The sequence below is a fragment of the Physcomitrium patens genome, chromosome 18 (assembly GCF_059467195.1).
Source record: "Physcomitrium patens ecotype Gransden chromosome 18, ASM5946719v1, whole genome shotgun sequence".
Classification (NCBI taxonomy): domain Eukaryota; kingdom Viridiplantae; phylum Streptophyta; class Bryopsida; order Funariales; family Funariaceae; genus Physcomitrium; species Physcomitrium patens.
In genome coordinates this window covers 5,328,264-5,347,035 of record NC_143427.1, presented here as the reverse complement: position 1 = coordinate 5,347,035, position 18,772 = coordinate 5,328,264, and the positions used below count along the sequence as shown (strand labels likewise).

At 36.0% G+C, this 18,772-nt stretch overlaps 1 protein-coding gene across 1 annotated transcript; it reads right to left on the bottom strand.

Annotated features, from left to right (window-relative positions):
• Positions 1 to 3,999: 3,999 nt before the first annotated feature.
• On the bottom strand, positions 4,000 to 7,112 carry LOC112295363 (uncharacterized). Its single transcript, XM_024546853.3, has 2 exons — positions 6,273 to 7,112; positions 4,000 to 6,110 (listed from the first exon to the last, which is right to left on the bottom strand). The coding sequence occupies exons 1-2, from the start codon at positions 6,825 to 6,827 to the stop codon at positions 4,479 to 4,481; spliced, it is 2,187 nt and encodes a 728-aa protein (XP_024402621.1). The 5' UTR covers positions 6,828 to 7,112; the 3' UTR covers positions 4,000 to 4,478.
• Positions 7,113 to 18,772: the final 11,660 nt, after the last annotated feature.

Below are 18,772 nucleotides of genomic sequence, written 5' to 3'. Positions count from 1 at the left end.
CCAAACCTTTGTATTCAATTGAAGTAAAAATAAATAAGAAATAGTTGTATAATAGAATTTTTTTATGTGCACAAAGAACAATCTATGGCCCCTCACATTGCAAAACTTGTAGATGAATATGGACAATTGCAAGGAAATTCGGAGATGTTGGCATACATTTATCAAACTTTCTATAATAAATTGTATAAGGTGCATTCAATCACCATAGAAACTAGATGCATCGAGTAGCACACAACAATTGACATGTCAAATTAATTGGATATAAGAATAAAAGCTAGTTTTTGGAAGCTACTCACCTTTGGCAAGCTCACAATAATATTAAGTGCTATATAAGTGACTAAGTCATGTAAGTCAAATAATATTATTTTAGAATTTTACAAGATATTTTAAAATTTGTTAGGAATGGAATATTTATCCATGTTACAAGGGAGAATTAAATTGGGCCACCTTTTCCATAAGATGACTTAAGAATCAATATCCTTGTTGCACCAGAACAAACTAAGACATGATATTTCTAATTGGATGCCAATTACTTTGCTAAATATTAGTTATAAGATTTATATCAAAGCTTTGCAACTCCATCTCAAATCAATATTTATACATATTATTAATATAAATCAATTCTTATTTTTATCTAGGTAATATATTCTAAATAATTTATTATTGATGCATGAATAGACAAAGAAATTGAAACAATCCATCTTTTTTCTAAAACTCGATTTTTCAAAAGCTTATGACATGGTTGAATGGCACTTCTTATTTATAATATTGGATAAAATGGGCTTTTTGAGGGAATTCAATGACATAGCAAGATTAATGTTTGTAAATGTGAAAGTTAGTATAAAGATTAAGAACTCACTCTCAAAACCTTTTATGGTTAAGAGAGGAGTTAGGTAAAGATGCATATTAGTATCCTACTTCTTCTTTATTGTGGTAGAAGCTATTTACTCAATGGTATTAAAGAAAGTCAGTCACGATGCCATCAAAGGAATATAATTGCCTATACTATATCCACAACAAATCATGGCACAATATATAAATGATATATCTTTAATCTTATTAGATATAGAAGAGAATATAAAATATATTATTTATATAATAAAAATATTTTATCTATAATTAGATATTATTCTTAATGAATTTAAATCAAGTGGCTATTGAAAAAAGAATCAAATATTAATTTTTCCTCTCTAGACAAATGATCTAGGTATTATATAGGCAAATGATGGATCAATAAAAAAATTATTAACAACATTATATAGCCTCTTTTTCACGTCAACAAACTATGATACCTTTTTGCAACAAAAAATAAACAAGAAATCAAACCATTAGAATTCAATGATGGTTAATGTAATAGATAGAAGGGTAGTGGTCAATAATATCCTACTTTTTATAATATTCTTTTTTATATCTTTCTAGAAAAGAACAAAAAGTGGTATAACTAAGATTAAAGCCTCTCTTGGTAGCTATTTAGTAGAAAGAACTATGCAACATACTCACACAAAAATCTCATGGATACATTAATGCCAATCCGTATATAAAGGAGGAATTAACTTCATTAATTTGGTGAATGCAATAGTAGTCTTAAAAATCAAATAGATTATTAAGACCTTAGAACCAAGTGATTTCAACCTACACTTAATATTGCAACATCATCTTAGTTAATTTTAACCACACATAAGAAAGAATTGGCAACCAAGCTTAGAATTCTTTACCATCATGAACATTAAAGTAAAAAAGATTCTATGGTATAAAATAGGATTACAACAGCATGGAAGACTTTCCTCTCTTACATCACATAATTATCCCTAATTTGTCATGAGGAGTTGCTTAATCTTAATATGTGGCATCAGCCTAATGTCATTGGCATTACTTTTAGATTCACTAAAATAAAGGTGGCAATACTTCACAAAAATGGTCTATAAAAATATAGGGACATTTAGAAGCATGGTAACTTTCTAAGCTTTGCAGAAGTTCAAAGCCATTTCAATCTTAAATCAAAAGAGGAAGAAATATAGGTGGCACTAATTGCCATGCTTCATCAACATTGGAGACAATTTTTGTCAAGCTTAGAATCTCAACTACAAGATGATGAATGAATTGATCTTTTTACTACTAAAGATTCATGGTTGAGTATAGTGGTGTGGCAAATTAATAGGAGATATTAAGTTATCACAAATTTCACAAAGTACTAGATCTCCCTTAGTATCAAAATCTATACAGTGGACAATAAGTTAAGTAGTTTGACAAAATTCTTCAAAGAAGATTGACGTCTTTAGAACCAAAGAGTAGAGAAGGAAGAGCATGGTTCAACACAAGTGATTGGTATCCTCAAAAGGATCAAAATTATATCATTGCAACAAGAATTAAGTAAAAATGTCATCATTTTCTTTTATGGCAAGATCAACCATCTAGTATGGAATCTTGGCCGCTTCCAATGGCAAGCTAAGTCCCATTTATGCACTACACAACAAAACTGGGTTGGTCCTTGCTATAAAAGCACCATGTAATTCAAGACGTGATAATCCAAAAATGGAGGAAAATGTTGCTTTTCAACTTTAAACTTAAGTAAGTGAATGTTTGGCATAAAAAGAAGGTGAGGAAAGAGGCGGGGCTCTTCTAATTGACATGGCATTGTATCATGGTTGTAAACTCGTGGAGAAGAAGAATAGATGGTAATATTGATCAATGTTGTCCAATGTGCTTGACAAGCACCAAAGAATCTATACTTTATAGGTTTTAGGAGTGCTCTTCTGCAATATAAGCATGGAAATGGAAAATTCACATACTCCAATTACTTGTATTGAATTTAAAAGAAGTGGAAAGGTGGAAGAGGGTGGCAAATGACAACACTACTAATGAGGAATATCATGAAAGATGCCCAAGTAGTAGAATGAATACAAAGGGCACAACCAACCAATGTGTGAATCTCACGCAATTCTCTTCTTTGCGAAAGCATTTTATATTTGCATATATGATCCTCTTAAGGTTAAAAATAGTGAATTGAGTCTGGCTTCTGCTTCATGAAGTGGTTGTCTAAATCCTATGGATTGAGAAGAACAATGTTGCATACAATAGTGTATAATGGTCAAAGAAGAAACTATACCAAATGATTTGGTTGCATGTCGTGGACTACGATAGAAACATGTGGTTTAAAATGCAATAGAGAATGCAAGCCATACCTTTAAAGTTGGAGAATGGGCCCAAAAGTTTCATCAACAATGGTAGAAGAACATTTTGGCTTCTAGGCAACAAAGTAAACCTGAATGAAAGCTCGTTGGTCCTAGTAGTAGTTTTGTCTCTAGTAATAGTCAGTAATTTAACCTACGTGGCTGGACCTAGCTGGGGTTTCGTACACTAACCTTCTGCAATAAAGAAAATCTTTATTTGCGTCAAAAATAAATAAATAAATAAATAAATGTTCTGTCATTAGGGTGTTAGAATTTTCGTTCCTTCAATCTTAGGGAGATGCAGTGAGAGTGATAACATGATATTAGACCCAGCAATGACATTCTATGGACATCATTCACCTAAAACACCCTCCAAGACCAAAGGACTGCATGATTATATTTCAGAGAATAATCTTGCACCAAAGTTCACTGATCTTTTCCTGGAATACTCTCTACTATTAGCAGTTCATGCATCGGGAGGGATACATTATTGCAAGACAATACCAAGGTTCAGTTGGGGCTCACTGTAGAGTCCTTGGATTACTGATTAAGGATTATGCCTCACAGCTCACCCACAATCCACAACCAGACACAAGGGCAAAATCCCTACGTCAGGGTAATCACTTTGCAACACTCGTCAAATATCTTCAGAGAGAACAAGTGTGCCTACCATGAATTTTAAGCGAAAAGTTTTTGTCGCGGAGGCATCAAACGAACGAATTCAGTCTTAGTGCACATACAATCACATGCTCCCCCCATCAATCATGAGACTGGATTACAGAACAAAATTGCGTTGTTTCATCAAAATAGCCCACAAAATTTACGAAGCATCGAGAAATAGCTGGGCCCCGCCGGAATGGTTAATAATAGATGAGAGTTACATGAGAAATACGAACCTCGAGATCGTAAACCATTAAAGATCTTGGTGTGTGTACACCCGTTTTTGGATCTAGACCTTTCCCCATAAATTAAATATTCCAAAACAATCGACATAATCAACACATGCGGTTACTGATAGTCGCACACTCGGATTATATGAAAAAAACGTAAGTGATAGCTGCCATCATGATCTAGTACGAGACACAGTGGGGGACAAACTAAATGAGACAACTCAATTGACGAAACCAAGGCGAGCAGTTAAAATCCCCTACAGCTTTGACTGGAGTGCTACTGCAAGCCTTGATAAAGACAGCTAAGTACAAAAATATCGTACGTTTTGCGCACCCCTAACTAAATAAATCAGAACGACGATAATTAACTCTCAACATGACACTGTTTATCATACAAGGCAGCATCAGGACATCTACTTCATGTAAACAAAGATGGGTGAAGCACAGCCGGAAGTCTGGCGGGCACTCTGGTCATCTCTCTGGGTGGAGTGAAAGACATTTGTTCAAGAAATGACTCGACCAATCCTGCACCATGAAAACTGCCATTTCCGCTCCGGAAGCTGTCAACATTGAACCCTCTAGTGGTGACAACGTCCGACGTTCCATGTCTATCCCTGAACTCATCGTTGCCACCATCATCCTCGAACATGAAACCATGGTCAGTAGATTCCATGATTGAGGAAGCAATGGCCACGTCATGCATGTCAACCAACGAATCATCTTCCCATGAGGAAGTTGGTTCAGAAAAAGTCTGGTTCACGAAGTCATCATCCTCTTCTGAAAACTCCTCGTACAACTCTGGGAGCTCGACCATTGCCCAGTGAATGAAATGAGGTCGAATGAACCTATCTGATTGCCTGAGTAGGTAAGGATCAAATGGAAAAAACATGTCAAGTCTTCCTTCACCACCAAAGGATCCACAAGCCTGCGAAGCGGCAGCATCCCTAATGTTCGACCATTGCCTGCAGTCCACGAGTTGCGCAATGCTAGCCTGCTTCACAAACTCGTCAACCACGGATGGCAAGCAAATCGTTAGAGGCTTCAAGTGGTGCTCAACCAACTCCTGAAGAGGCAGGTTCCGAAGGAGTCGTTTAAGTCTTTGGTCTTCCGTCAAATCCTTCAATCTGAAGCAAAGAACATACATAACAGCTTGGCAGGCACAATAAAATACTCCATGCAAAACTGGGTCAACACTTGTCATAGTAGGATTTCTTCTGTCTTCAGCCAGCTGCGCATATGACACGCACCAATGCAACAATCTCCTCACTGAATCCATCACAACATTCAGAGGAAGATAAGCTGCTCGGGCGAGATAGCTGGCAAGATATGCGGCCGCAGACATTCGGGTATTAGGAGGGCGCGTTTTACATTCGAAGATGTCACAGAGGAGGGATGCAAACGTGCTCCCACAGGTTTCAGGTGCAAGAGAACATAAGTAGAAAATCAAAAACTGAGTGAACTTGGACTTGTAAGTGTCAAGAATAGTCGTCTGGAAAGATCTCATCAGCGTCTCAAAAACCAAGTCCCCGTGACCATTTTGGACACACGTGTGAAGATGGTCAAGGGTCATATCCATGATCAGGTCCATCTTATCGGCCATTTCATCCAAGGTGGGCAATGCTCCAGTCAGATCTGACCGACTATCAGATGTCTGATGCTGTTGTTTGGCTTCGCATCCGGGCCCAGTAGAATCGACTACGGCGAACCCGTCGTCGACGTCGTGCCCTCCAAACAAATCTTCGTCATCATCAAGGTTCATGTGGAACATAAATACTTTATTGCTGTCTTCATCTCTCATAATGTCTTCCCACCTGATCTCCACGTCAATCTCAATAAGACGGTCGACAATGAGCGAAAGCATCTGTCCTCCGAGTACACTGCTCAAAGAGCTATTCTCCAATCTCAGCATGTTTTCTACATACAGAGTTAACCACTGCTTGTCACAAGTCCTGTGGGGCATCCTTTGAACCACAATGTGCTGCAATCGAAAGGCCGCAGTGGGAACAAGCTCCACAGTTTGAACAAGGGCAGAGTGGAGACGTTCTAAAACCTGCAAGAGAAACCCTAAACCATTAGACATTCAGAATTATCCACAATGCAGATACTTAAATCCTAACGAAGGAGATATCATTGAACGATACATGTGAAAATTGGTATCAAACCATTATATGTATGAATTTGTGAGGCATAAGTCTAAATTAATTAGGCTTACCTTATCCTTTTTAGTGAGGTGTTCCAGACCTTGAGACTTCAGCTTATCCATGGTGGTAAGCCCCATCATCAGCCCAGTTCGGCTGAATGAATCAAAGAACGACGGAAGTCCGCAAGAAGGCGGCAAAAAGTTGCGCACCAACATGTCGAGACAATCGGGCACAAAGCACCCATTGGCGGTCGACAAATTAACCACAAAGGCCAGAAGAGCGTCCACCACTTCAAAGCTGTAAGTCCAGACGCTCATACCAAGCAAGTACTGCAAAAGCGTCCTGTGAGCACGTTCATTTAAGTACGACACACACTGAGAGAGCGCGTTAATTCTAACAGCCAACTCCGGAGCACCCTCGTCGCCATGGAGCCGAGGGTCACGCAGGGCTTCGCAGAGGTGATTGTAATGACCTTTGTCCACACCGTCGGATCCGGATTTGAGCGCCTTCAATACCCAGGCGCGGGCAACGATCATAACTTCCTCCTCCGAGAAGTCCTGAAGTCGCTGCTGCTGATCATTATGCTGATTGTGCTGCTGCGGCAGCACTCCTTGAGCAGCCGTCATGGCTGCAGTACCACTATCCGTTCACCGCAACTCCAGAACAGCAACGGTGCACCCCGGCACTCCAAGTCCAAGTCCTCCAAGGCTGTATGATACGCCGCAACACGACCAGGTTGGAAGAAATCCCAAACCTGCAATGGTTCATCAAGATTGGCTTCTACACCTCTCGACACTCTACAAGCGACGCACGTCCGCGAAACCAAACCCTCGTCACTCACCCAGTGATGAACTATGCAATTGTTTCAAGTTCAGAGCTCCCCCTGCCAGCGGCGGCAACCAAAGACCTTCACCAAAACAGCTAACTCCTCGCTGGCGTATTAGGGCTTTGGCTCGGCGATCACAGAATCCGGATCGTCGCCCGCCATTCGATGTTCCATCCTACGGTCGAAACCGCTCCCCTCTGTAGACGCGTTCCCACCCCTTTCCATGTTCCCTTCGCTCTCTCCATTCCAGGCTCTTCATTTTCGAGCCTCATCCTCGAGGTTCGGCACTTTTAGGTTAGGAACTTCCCCCGAGTGAGATATTCGGAAATTTCCGCCCTTTGCTTTTACTTTAACGTGCGGAGGATTTCCCCTGCCGACATTTCCAAGGCGTCGCTCGTGTAATTTATCAAAAAGAGCTTCAGGTTTCATTCTTTATAGCTAAAAGAAACACACCACTGTTGTTTCTTCACCGTCATTTTAGTGGAAATGAAAGGAAATAAAATCAGTTGCGCTAGTTGACGAGTAAAAATAATGGGAGTGAATATCCACAGCGTGGCAGCAAAATCGGCCTGCGCTGTGCTGTGATGTGATAAAAGCGGGGGCCTTATCCAAATCGGTGGGTAATGCTCGTAAAAGCTTCAGCTATGCGTGGTTCACAAAGCCTCTTTTGGGTTTCCCGAATGGAGAGCTCTCCCGGCATGAGAACCCAGAAAAAAGCAAAAGAAAGGGAGTCCAAGTTGTCCCATGGGCTCGTCGGCCTTTGAATCTTCCCATCAGGATTCTCCGACAACTGCTGCGCCACTGACTGGAACGTGACGCTGACGAGGCTGCTACTGAGGATTGATGCATTCACCCTGGGAGTGCCTCCAACTTCAATGCTTGTGACAGGGCGTAGCAGGAATTTCGTTGAGCGGGAACTCGTTCTGAAGTTTCGGAACCCTAACTGGAGATTCTGGATTGAATCCCTACTGGACTCATCTTGGAAAGTGGCATCCACGGTGGCCATAACCCAAGTCGACGAAGACGCTTTTTATAGGGGAGAAACCCTGAAACGCTTCAAATTCAAGGCGAGAACCGCAGCGCGAAATGTTTGCACGTGTTCGGCAGAACCCAGAGGGCTATTAACGCATGTCCAGAACTCCCACCAAGCCACTTGTTCGGCGAGCTATTTCGGAGGGCGTGTTAATCAGTCGTTTTAGAAATGTTGAGACCAGGATGGCGACGAAGAAACCTCAATGCGGGAAAAGTCCGCTCCATATTGGGGGAGACGCTGCCGCTGACACAAAACTCGCTTCATCGAGCCGACGAGACCCTTCCCGAAATTCGAGGCTCTGAAATGTAGAGTGATGGTGATGAAGAGGTGACGCAACTTAGGATTCAACAAACCCCCAACAGTGGAAATCACGTCTGGGCATGGGTGTGTGTGCTTCTATGATATTTTTTTATTTTTATTTTTATTAAATGGTTCTGAATGGCGTGTCCAAAGCCCATGTTTTCCAGGAAGACGAAGATTATTTTTCGAATGTGAAGTGAGGCTTGTGCTGGAAGAACCTCTGTGAACTTTTGAAAGTAATTTAGGGTTTTGGAAATCAAATACATATTCCTTACACAACATCGTAGAATTTATGAAAATGATCAATGTTTATGAGAGTGTGTAAGAGTTATTTGTAAGATACAAAATGAGAAAGAGTTGCCAAAGATAAAGGAGTATGTGAGTAGAGTTGTGTTTGGAATCGAGTGTTTGCTTTGTTTTAATTTGTGAAAGTAAAGGTGGTGGTTTCATGGAGGCTTCTATTGAGCAAGTAAAGATTCTTTTGGACATTTATCATAGTCTTCATTCAAGCATTGAAAGTTAACCGATGGAATTTTTGAAACATTGAGTGTTATCCTCCTGTAAGCATAACATGAAGCAAAGCATTAGCCTTTTTTAAAATTAAAAAAGAGGTTTTTACAAAATAAGAGGTTATAAATAAATGAATAAACAAATAAAGAACTCTGAATACTTCTTTTGGTTTGATGTACGTTTATAAAAATAATATTTAATATTGATGGTTGTGTTAATAAGTATATTGTTGCAATAGTCACTCATAATAACACAAAATAAATACACATATGTATGTATTTAGATATATATATATATATATATATATACATATAATAAAGTAACCCAAATGTTTATTAAATTGATCCAAATTGTCAAAACCATCATTATACTTCCATCTCATGAAGCCATTCCCATCATTTTCAATCCTTTAATCTTTATTTTTCATACAAACCTTCCAAGACCTTGTTTCTAGTTACCTCATGTGACAACCAAGTGTCGCCACCCAAGTTGAGATTTGAACCTAAAGCTCTAAGCAATGAACCACACAACCTGCTCTTTAATCAAATCCTAATAAAATCTTAACCAAATCCTAAATCCTAATCCAATCCTAATTCTAATCCAATCCTAATCCTAAATCAAATCCAAATTCCTATTCCACTCCTAAATCCTAAGAAAATCTTAAATCCTAAATCCTAATCCAATCCTAATCCTAAACCAAATCCTAACCAAAACCTAATTAACTCAACTTAATCCTAGCACACTTTAAAACTTCAATATCTATGAATTAAATTGTTGATCTTATTTGAAATTTTATACACTTTTCAAAAACTAAGTTAGAAACAAGCACGTAAAATTTGAAGAGGATTAAACTTACCAAATAGAACAAAATATCAAAATCCACTAGGGTATTAGTTGGCCTCCTTCTTCAACCTTGATGCTAGTCTTTTAGTACCAATATCTTCTTTTGACACCATTTATTTTTTTTAAAATTTATTCATATATAGCAATTTAAGTCTATTGTCCTTACATATAAATTTCACTCTAATCCAATTAAAATATTACTAAAGATCTTAAAAATTCTAATTGCCCTTTAAAGTCCAATTTCCAAGACCTCAATCTGCTTGAAATTCAATAACCTTCAATTCAATTGTTTGATCAAGCTCAAACTTACAACATATATTTTAGACAACTATTTTCATAAGTCCTTGAAATTTTAACTATAGATCTACTACTAAACTTACAAGATTCTCCAAAATATGATATCTTTTTTATTTAATAAATTTTAGAGTCATCCAAAACAACCATGACTTTGCAAAACTCTTACAAAGTCATTACACATTTAAATCAATGAAAACTAATGCCCAAAAAAACCTTATTAAGTTTTCTATCAAATCCTATTCTTTGATTTGCCAAAGAACCTTGGAGTCACCGTACCTACAGGGTTATGTGCCTTGGGATCTGATTTCAATCCTAATTGACAATTAGTCCTCTCTATATATCAATTCTTGACTCCTTCATGTAATTTTTATTAAAATCTACTCTTAACTCTCTCTTAAACATATCTATATTATTTTATTTTTCAATCTACTTTTTTTTGTCTTCTTTATGGTCCTATTAAGTAAATAGTAGCCTATTTCATAAAAAGGTAGCAATAGCATCATTTAGTTTTACTATCTTTTTTACTATAACCTATTTTTTAAGATTTTTGTTATAATATTTTAAAATAGGATCTTTTATAATATAGTGTTTTCTTCTCTCTTTCATTCATTAATTATGTTTCATCACAACAATAAAACGATTTTTCAATAATCATAGAGATTATGTATTGTAGAAGACTGAAGTTCATTACAATTTGGGTTTCTTTCTACAATTTTATTTTCTAAATGGCCTTGTGCCATCGAAGGACATTTGAAACATGACTCAAATAAATCAAATATTTAGAGACTTTGTATGGTTCATACTTTTAAAAGAAGACAAATCTTTAGAATCTAATTTAGAGTAGTAGTGTAAATCTTTATACAATCCGTATATATGTTTTGCATCTTTAATTATGATTATATAAATTCAATTTTTTTCTCTCTCTTCTTTAAATTAAAAAAGAAAATATTGCTAATAGTATCAAAGTATGAGAATTATAGAAAAAAACCAAGATGTAATCCAATTGATGTTTATGCATATTTATTACAAATTCAAGTGTATGGATGTAGATTGCGATGGAGTGATTACACTCTTCAAACTAAATCAAATGAGATGCAATATATTTACAAAGAGCAACTTCATCAAATAGAGTATATGGCTTAGGAGCCTATTCTTTTTGATGATGTTGTTTGTCAAATGGCTTACATAATAGAGCTAGCAGTAAGCATTTTTTTTTGAAGATTTGTATTAATTCATTCTCAATCCTTAGTTGCTTTAATATTCAATGAATTGGTCAGTACTTAACATGGATGTATTATTGAAATCTATTCCTTACTTAGCATTGAATATTAAAAAGATAGTGCAATTACATAATATAAACATTTGAATAATTATAACCATTCTCATTTTACAAATGAAGAATGCATATACAAATAGTTTAAAAGTATTAAAATATTAGAATTTAATCACAAATAACAAATCAAAAGTCCTTTGCTTTATTCCATATTAAATTTAAAATCTTCTTTAAACCTTTTTCTTGAGTCTAGGCTTGTTTTTATATGCACAAGATTGGATTGGATATATAAGTATTTTTTTTCATCTAAGCTAGAACATACATCTAATTCAATCCAACTAAAAATCAATATTAATATTCATGAAGTTAACATTTATTTGAATATTTTCAAAGATGGTTTGCTTCAGAGCTCCATCTTCCTTTGGAATGTATACTCTCAAACTAAATCAATCTGAGTCTGATTATTTTTTCAATTATAAAACTCTAGGCTTTCAGTTTCTTCTTTCAAGGATTTGTATAATAACAATATTTTAATATTTTCCAAATAATTGAGCTCTATGTTGCCTCCACCCGTCCTTCAACTTTTTTCCACTCCTAAAACCACTCTCCTACTTCAAATTACATTGGAAGCATTGAGCATTATCATGTTGGATAATTGCCCTTTGGAATCGCCTTACAGACTTACTAAATTGGGAATAAAGGTATTTCAAAGTATTTATCTACACTTATTGCAATGGATAGTCTAGTCAAAGAATTGATAATTGAATTATAAAGATGGCTGCTTCAAGCTTATAGACCATGAGTTGCTGTCAAAGATAAGAACATAATAAAGACAAATAAACAAGTGAGACTTCTCTCAAAGAAAGATGATAAAATAGAAATAACATGATACATACATTAAGAAAGAAATTCGAATGGCTATTACCAATAGATAAGAAAACTAGAAACTCTTGAAACTAGACTGGAAGCAAGAAAGGAGTTGACAAGAGTGAAGAAGGCTTTACTCTTGTCTCTATATATACTATTTAATTAGGGGCTATGTGGCGACATTCTATAGGACCTCTAATATGTATTGACTTTGTAGGACACATGCCTTGACTTATAAGGCAAGTTTTTCTACGTGTGGGCCACATAGTTAGCTTGGTCTTCAAGCTTACAACATGTGTGGCACATGGCCAACTTGTTAACCACGTTTCTAATCCCAAAAAGTCAATTAAAGATACATATAAAGTCAAAGCAGCATCTATGAAGCTTTTAGGAAGCTTCCATATCAAATACTATAGAATAAACTTATTTTTACCTACTTTTACATACTTATTTATACATGTAATTATTGGCTTATATGTATATGTCCGTGACATTATTCCTTCCCATTTTGGGTACAAGTTCTACAAGAAGTGGTAATTATATGTTGAAAAAATCTATGATGCGATGAATTGTATTTGTCACATACTTTGATCTTTGTTCTCTTCGAAGATGATTGATAGGGCCTCTCAACTATCTGTAATGTCCTATACCAGGGCAGGAAGACCACCCAGTTATTTGATCATTGTTGAGGCCTTCATAACTTCCTTCAAATAAAACATTTGGAACACCATCAGCAGTTGTTCCTAACTCTAGCAAAATCACCAAACATCAGGAGTTTCTTTCCAAATCGTGATACCAAACGCGTTGTATCTCGCCATCTATTCGAGGAAGAACATGTCGTTATTGAAGATCTTCATCTCGATTGCATCATCTTGAAGGTTGTGACAATCGTAATGTCTCGTTCGGTAGGTCAACAAATGAAGGCTCTTGAGTCAAATCTACTAGTTATTGGTTCTCCATCTTCTGAATGTCACAACTACAAAGAAGCTACGAACAAGGATTGAAAGTAAAATGTTACCTTGCTTAGATGTTGTTTCTTTTATAAAGAAGGTTTTCATCTTGATTTTGATGGATGTCGTTGATGAAAAGCCTCCATTGCCTGTGATGCATTTGTAAGATTTTTTATTGGCTCCCATGTACGATCACTAATATCATATCCATACAAATAGACAAGATATTCTAATTTATTTCAATGCTGCCTTGAATCTAAGACTTCTTTTACTTCAAACCCTTCATTATTGTCCACTTTTATAGGAGGAGGTAGAGCTTGTCTTCTTTTTGGTTTGTCCACTGTCTTGTATGATTCAAGAAGAGACACATCGAATATTCGATGAATTTTCATTGACTCCGATAGATGTAAATGATATGCAACTGGATTGATTTATGCAGAAATAGAAAATGGTCCCAGCCTTCAATAGTAGAACTTGTCACAAAGACCAGTGGTCTTGATATTATGACGAAGTAGCCATACCTTATCACCCAAGACAAATGATGGTTGTTCTTTTCGATAGACATCTGCATTGATATTTTGTTGTTTTTGAGCCTCTTTTAACTGCCCCTTCATCGTTGCATGTAGCTCTGATAAATGAATTGCTAAATCTTTCATAGTAGGATTATCAACTTTTGAAAAGTCAAAAGTATCAAGTTGTGGATGATAACCATAATTAGTAAAGAAAGGTATTTGTTTTGTATATTGTATCGTGTTATTGTAAGCAAACTCTGCCAATGGCAAAAGAGTTGTCCAATCATCTTGTTAGTAATTAATGGTACATCTTAAATATTGCTCCAAATCTTGATTAACATGCTCCGTTTGTCCATCACTTTGAGGATGGAATGCCGAAGATAGTTTTATATCCACTTTTAGAATCTTGAAAAGAGTTTGCCAAAATCTTGATATAAATTGAGTTCCCCTATCTGATATAATACTCTAGGATAATCCATGATAGCGATAGATATTGTCAAGAAAGAGCTCACATGTTTCTTCACCTATGATAGATTTTGTACATGGTACAAAATGTGCCATCTTAGTAAAACGATCTACTATCACAAATATAGAGTCATAAGAACCTGAGATTGGAAGATCCGTGATGAAGTCCATAGAAACAAAAGACCATGATTGTTCTGGAATGGGTAATGACTCAAGAAGTCCAAAAGGTTGACGACGAGAAGTTTTTGATCTTGAGCAAATATCACATGATTGTACAAAATCTTTGACTGCCTTCCACATTTGAGGCCACCAAAAATTCCTAGATATCACCTCAAAAGTCTTATTATATCCAAAATGTCATACTACTGGGAAGTTGTGATGAACTTGAAGAATACATAAATGTGCTTCTCCTTCTGGAACATATAGGCATCCTTCGAAATAGAATAGATTGTTCTTGAATTCAAATTTAGAGGGATCATGAGATTTAGAAGAATTATTCTTGATATCATGAACAAGAAGGTCTGAAGACATATTTAATTGGACTTGCTTAAGAAAAGTTAAATCAACAGTCAATGTTGATTTTATTGCTCGAAGATGAAATTGCTCTGGCTTCAAGAGAACCATTCTTTGTTGCTCAAAAGCTGCATCTCCTTCTTTTGGTGCAAGATAAGAACGTCTAGACAAGGCATCTGACAAACCTTGTTGTTTTTCTGGCCGATAAGTAATGATGAACTCGAATCTTGATAAAGACATGCTCGAACAAGCTTGATGATAATTTAATACAAGTGTTGACATAAAATATTCGAGATTCTTATGATTCGTATACAAGGTGATTAGACTGGAAGCGCCTTCTAGATAATGACGCCATTCTTGAAAAGAATCCACAATTGCAAAAAGTTCTTTGTTGTGGATCTCATAATTGATTTCTGTTGCTGAGAATTTTCTTGAATGAAAGGCTACTAGATGAAGTTTGTCATCTGTTCCCATTTGTGATAAAACTGCACCCAGAGCAAAGTCCGTGGCATCTGTTTCCATAAAGAATGCTTTGGAAAAATCAACATGATACAAGATTGGTGTAGAAACAAACGTTGTCTTCAAAGATTCAAAAGCAACTTCCGCTTCTTGATTCCATTGGAGTTTGTTTTTACAAGTCAAATGTATAAGTAGAGCTACAACTCGAGATAAGTCTTTGATGAAGATCCGATAGTAGTTGGCAAATCCCAAAAAATATTCGACATCTCTTACCGTTTTGGGAATCTTCCAATCTATAATAGTTTGACCTTTCTTAGGATCCATCATAAGTCCATCATTTGAAATGATGTAACCTAAGAAATTGACTTGAGTAGTGTGGAATACACACTTTTCTATCTTGGCATAGAGTCCTATATCTCTTAATTTTTGTAACACACAATGAAGATGAAGTTCATGTTCTTCTGGATTCTTAGAATAGATCAAGATGTCGTCTAGATAACAGACCACCAAATCGTCTAAAAACTCTTGAAAAACATCATTCATTAGATGTTGAAAAGCTGTTGGTGCATTTGTAAGTCCAAAAGGTATGACATTGTATTCAAAATGTCCATACCTAGTTCGAAACGCAGTCTTCTATTCATCTCCTTCTTTGATGCGTACTAGATTGTATGCTCTCCGAAGATCTATTTTTGTATAGATCTTAGCTTGATTCAACTGATCAAGAAGTCCAGATATTAAAGGTAGTGGATACCTGTTCTTGATGGTAATCTTATTGAGTCCTCGATAATCAACACACATCCGCAATGATCTATCTTTTTTCTTCACTAATAGAATTGGAGCTCCTGCCGGAGATTTAGAATGGCGTATGAAATTCTTGGCTAGATTTTCTTCAATATACTCCTTGAGTTCAGTCAACTCATTTTTTGATAAACTGTAGATTGGTGCGAATGGTAGTTGTGCTCCTTCTTGAAGGTCGATTGAGCAATCATAGGGATAATGCTCCGGGAGTTTATCTGCATTCTTTTTTTTGAATATATCTTAAAATTCTTGATATTGGCTTGGAATGCCACTTGAAGTCTTTCCATCAATAGAAAGAGGTGTGGTATAAATAATATATGGTGATTCTTTCATAGCAGCATGCAAGAAGGCTTTTGCACCTATAAATACAAATTTAATTGAACTAGACTTATGACTCTCTACTTGATTAACTACACTGTTAGTTATACTATTAGAGAAAGTAAGAGTTCGAGAAATCCAATCTATTTGAGGGTTGTATTTTTTTAATCACGATAAACCTAAAATGACTGGATTAGAGGGAGATCTAATGATATTAAATACTACAAAACTATTATGACCATTGATTATTACTTCTATAGGAAGGATTTTGTAAGTAATATCTCCAGAAGACAATGGACGACCATCTATGACTTCTACATGAATAGGTTTAGTTTTCTTTACTAAAGATATGCTATGTCTTTTAGTAAATTCTTCATCTAAAAAACACGCTGAGGCTCCTAAATCTAACAAGGCAGAGACTTTGTAATGTTTAGGTCCTAAAATAACATTTAATGTAAAATAAGGAGAGGGCTTTGAGGAGAGAATAGGACCTTTACTAGATGTTGTGCAAGGTTCCAGCCGCACGATCCCTATTGTAGCTAGACAAACTCGTTTTCTGACATATTGTCTTCTTTCACAATCGTACTCCTCATTTTGTGATTGTGTCATTTCTTTGGACAATATTGAGTAGTTTGCTTTGGTTCTCCCCAATATAAACACAATCCTTCTTGATGATGACGAGTCTTTTCTTGCTCAGTAAGAGGTTTGAAACGTATTGCATCAATTTGCATATCCTCTAATTCCGAATGTATGTGTTGAAGAGGTGTTGGTATTGCCATTGAATTATAGTAATGTTGCGGTCCACTTGTACGGTTCTTAGATCGAAATTCAAAAAAGTGATTGTCGCACTTCACAGCAAAGTCAATTGCTTGGCTTAATGTTTGAGGTTCAGGTAAGTTGAGCATTAATTTTTTTACCTCATGTTATAATCCATAGAGAAATTGGCTAATAAGTGCAACATCATTCCAGTTGATATCAGTTGCAAGTTGTCAAAATTGTGAAGTGTATAACATTACTGATCGATTTTTTTGTCGTAAAATATGGATCTTATTGGTTGCAACACAAATTGCATCATGTTCTCCATACATGGATCAAAACTCCGCCAAAAAAATCTCTAGATTATTCAATATTAGATCTCGTTGTTCAAGGAAAGATGAAAACCACGATAGTACTGAACCTGAAAGAAGCGTAGCAATGAATCTAACTTGCGATCCTGGAGTTGGATAGCTTTGGGGTTGAAGTTCAATGACAAGTTACACTTGATTGATAAATCCTCGAAACTTGGATCTGGTTCTATCAAACTTCTTGAGTAAGGTAATTCTTGGTTCTCTAATACTCGAAGGGCATTCTATTATAGGAAAAAGGATATGGTTTGGTGCATATGATGAAGCAGCTCCAACCATTTCTATATCTTCACTTCTTGCCAATCTTGTTGCTCCTTGTGGTCGTAAATTGAGTTGATGCATCGCAAGCATTAATTCCCTGAATTGCTCTTACATTTGTACCATTGTATTCTTTATTTGAACAAAGTTTTGCCATGTTAACACTTAGAATAGAGAAGATGTCTAATATCGCTCAAAACAAATAGAAGAGAGGATTTGAAAACAAAGAAAATACTAAAGACAATATCAGTTTTAAAGAGGATAATCTATACCTTCTAATATGCTTATATCTTATGAAGAAAAAGGGATAATCCACTCTTAATCAAGATTAGACAAAGCTCTGATATTGTAGGTATACTCTTGTCAATCTATCAAGAACAAGAACTTGATGGAAAAATAATTCAGACAAGTGAGCCTTCACTCAAAGAAAGGTAACAAAATATATATAAACAAGTATGTATATTGAAAGAGAAACTAAAATGGCTATTGCCAAAAGACAAGAAAACTAAAGACCCTTGAAACTAGATTGGAAGCAAGAAAAGAGTTGACAAGAGTGAAGAAGGCTTCACTCTTGTCTCTATATATACTATTTAACTAAGGGCTACGTGGCAATGTTCTATAGGACCTCCAATATGTGTTGACTTTGTAGGACACATGCCTTGACTTACATGGCAAGTTTTTCTACGTGTGGGCCACATAGTTAGCTTGGGCTTCAAGCTAACAACATGTGTGGTACATGGCTAACTTATTGACCACGTTTCTAATCCAAAAAGTCAATTAAAGACACCTATGAAGTCAAAGCAGCGTCTATAAAGCTTCTAAAAAGCTTCTATATTAAATACTATAGAATTAACTTACTTTTATCTACTTTTACTTACTTCTATCTATTTGTATTTGTAATTACTAGCTTATATGAGTATGTCCGTGACAGGATGATAACTATAATTACCAAAGAAAGTAGGAGAATGTATCATATTATTGTAAGCAAACTTTGCTTATGACAAAAGAGTTGTCCAATTATCTTATTGGTAGTTAATTGTACATCTTAAATATTGCTCCAAAACTTCATTAATATGCTCTATTTGTCCATCAGTTTGAGGATAGAATGTTGAAGATAGTTTTATATCGACTTTTAGAATCTTGAAAAGAGTCGGCGAAAATCTTGATACAAATTGAGTTCCCCTATCTGATATAATATCCTTGGATAATCTATGATAGCAATAGA

What these genes read in the sequence shown, in the direction of transcription:
- LOC112295363 (XM_024546853.3), bottom strand. Translation starts at nt 6,827, where the DNA reads ATGACGGCTGCTCAAGGAGTGCTGCCGCAGCAGCACAATCAGCATAAT. An exon ending in ACCTCACTAAAAAGGATAAG is followed by an intron (nt 6,111 to 6,272) that starts GTAAGCCTAATT and finishes TTTCTCTTGCAG; the next exon opens with GTTTTAGAACGTCTCCACTC.